The 1,099-nt window shown below is 38.9% G+C and overlaps 1 protein-coding gene across 2 annotated transcripts in view; it reads left to right on the top strand.

The window, feature by feature from the left end:
• Positions 1–1,099, top strand: part of LOC21386031 — a 6,885-nt gene extending 5,786 nt beyond the window's left edge. For both annotated transcript variants that reach the window (XM_010103101.2, XM_024168892.1), the window contains one exon: positions 496–1,099. In XM_010103101.2, coding sequence (XP_010101403.1) covers positions 496–699 — 204 coding nt within the window. In that variant the 3' untranslated portion in view covers positions 700–1,099. The remainder of the gene's footprint in view (positions 1–495) is intronic.

The following is a 1,099-nucleotide window of genomic DNA, read 5'->3' as shown; positions in this document are numbered from 1 at the left end:
ATATATATTTTTTTTTTTTTTCTTTTCAATATTGTTGTCCTGTGTGGTGTAGTCTTTTGTTCAATGCTTATTTTCTGCATTCTCCATTTGTTCTTGCTCCAAGTTTGTATGCAGTCTACTCAATAGATGGTGAGTAGGGAGCTCAAAAACGAGCTTGTTTCCTTCGGGACGGCCAATAAATTGCAAGGCTACATCTTCGAATATTTCTCCTTTTTCAATACGTTACAAAGGATAAAACCAAAAAAAGAAAAGGAAAAAAAAAAAAAAGAACAGAATGGAAATTCTTGGTAAAAAGAAATATTAATATTCAGGATTGTGCTAGACTAGTATGAGATAGTTTTGGCCGTTGGGAAAATGATAAAATGTTTTCAAAGGGCCATTTTTTTTATTTTTATTAATGTTGTTGCGTGGTGGCTGGATTGTGAAAAAAATGATAAAAAGATTATCTAATTTTAAAGCTTGAGCTAATCTGATTCTACTTCTCACGGTTTTCAGGTAGACGTTGAAAGGATGAGGGGGCGAGCTCATGACAAGCTTATGAATAAGCTCGCAGCTGCGAGGCACAGGGCCGAAGAAAAACGAGCAGCAGCAGAAGCGAAGAGAAACCAGCAGGCCGCAAGAACAGAGCAGCAAGCAGAATATATTCGCAGAACTGGTCGTATCCCTTCCTTATTGTCCTGTTGGAATTGGTGCCTTTGAAGTGTATCCCTTTATGCAGTTAAAGTGTTTTCCTTGTTTCCTTGTCTGCGTCGTTGATATGTTTGCATATGTTTCGTCCTCATCACGACACACACGAGCACGAGCACGAGCACGTTCAAGTGTTTGACTCCAAACCACTACTTGTTCAAATTTATAGTACTTTCAATGCGAGTAAATCAAGTAAAAGCATTTCCGTTGTACAGGAATCTTTGGCCTTTTGCAACCTTTAACATTTGAAAGGCCTGGTTTTGATTAATTGTGGACCTCGGCATATGTATACAATATGCAAAGAAGTGCTAAAGCGTGATTGCAGGCACAGTCTAGCGAACATTCCATGCCAACCTCCATTAGGTGTAGAACAGTAATGCTTGTCAATGACGCTAAAATCGTGGCTGCAGGC

The sequence above is a fragment of the Morus notabilis genome, unplaced genomic scaffold (assembly GCF_000414095.1).
Source record: "Morus notabilis unplaced genomic scaffold, ASM41409v2 Scaffold893, whole genome shotgun sequence".
Classification (NCBI taxonomy): domain Eukaryota; kingdom Viridiplantae; phylum Streptophyta; class Magnoliopsida; order Rosales; family Moraceae; genus Morus; species Morus notabilis.
This window is presented reverse-complemented; position numbering and strand designations above follow the sequence as displayed.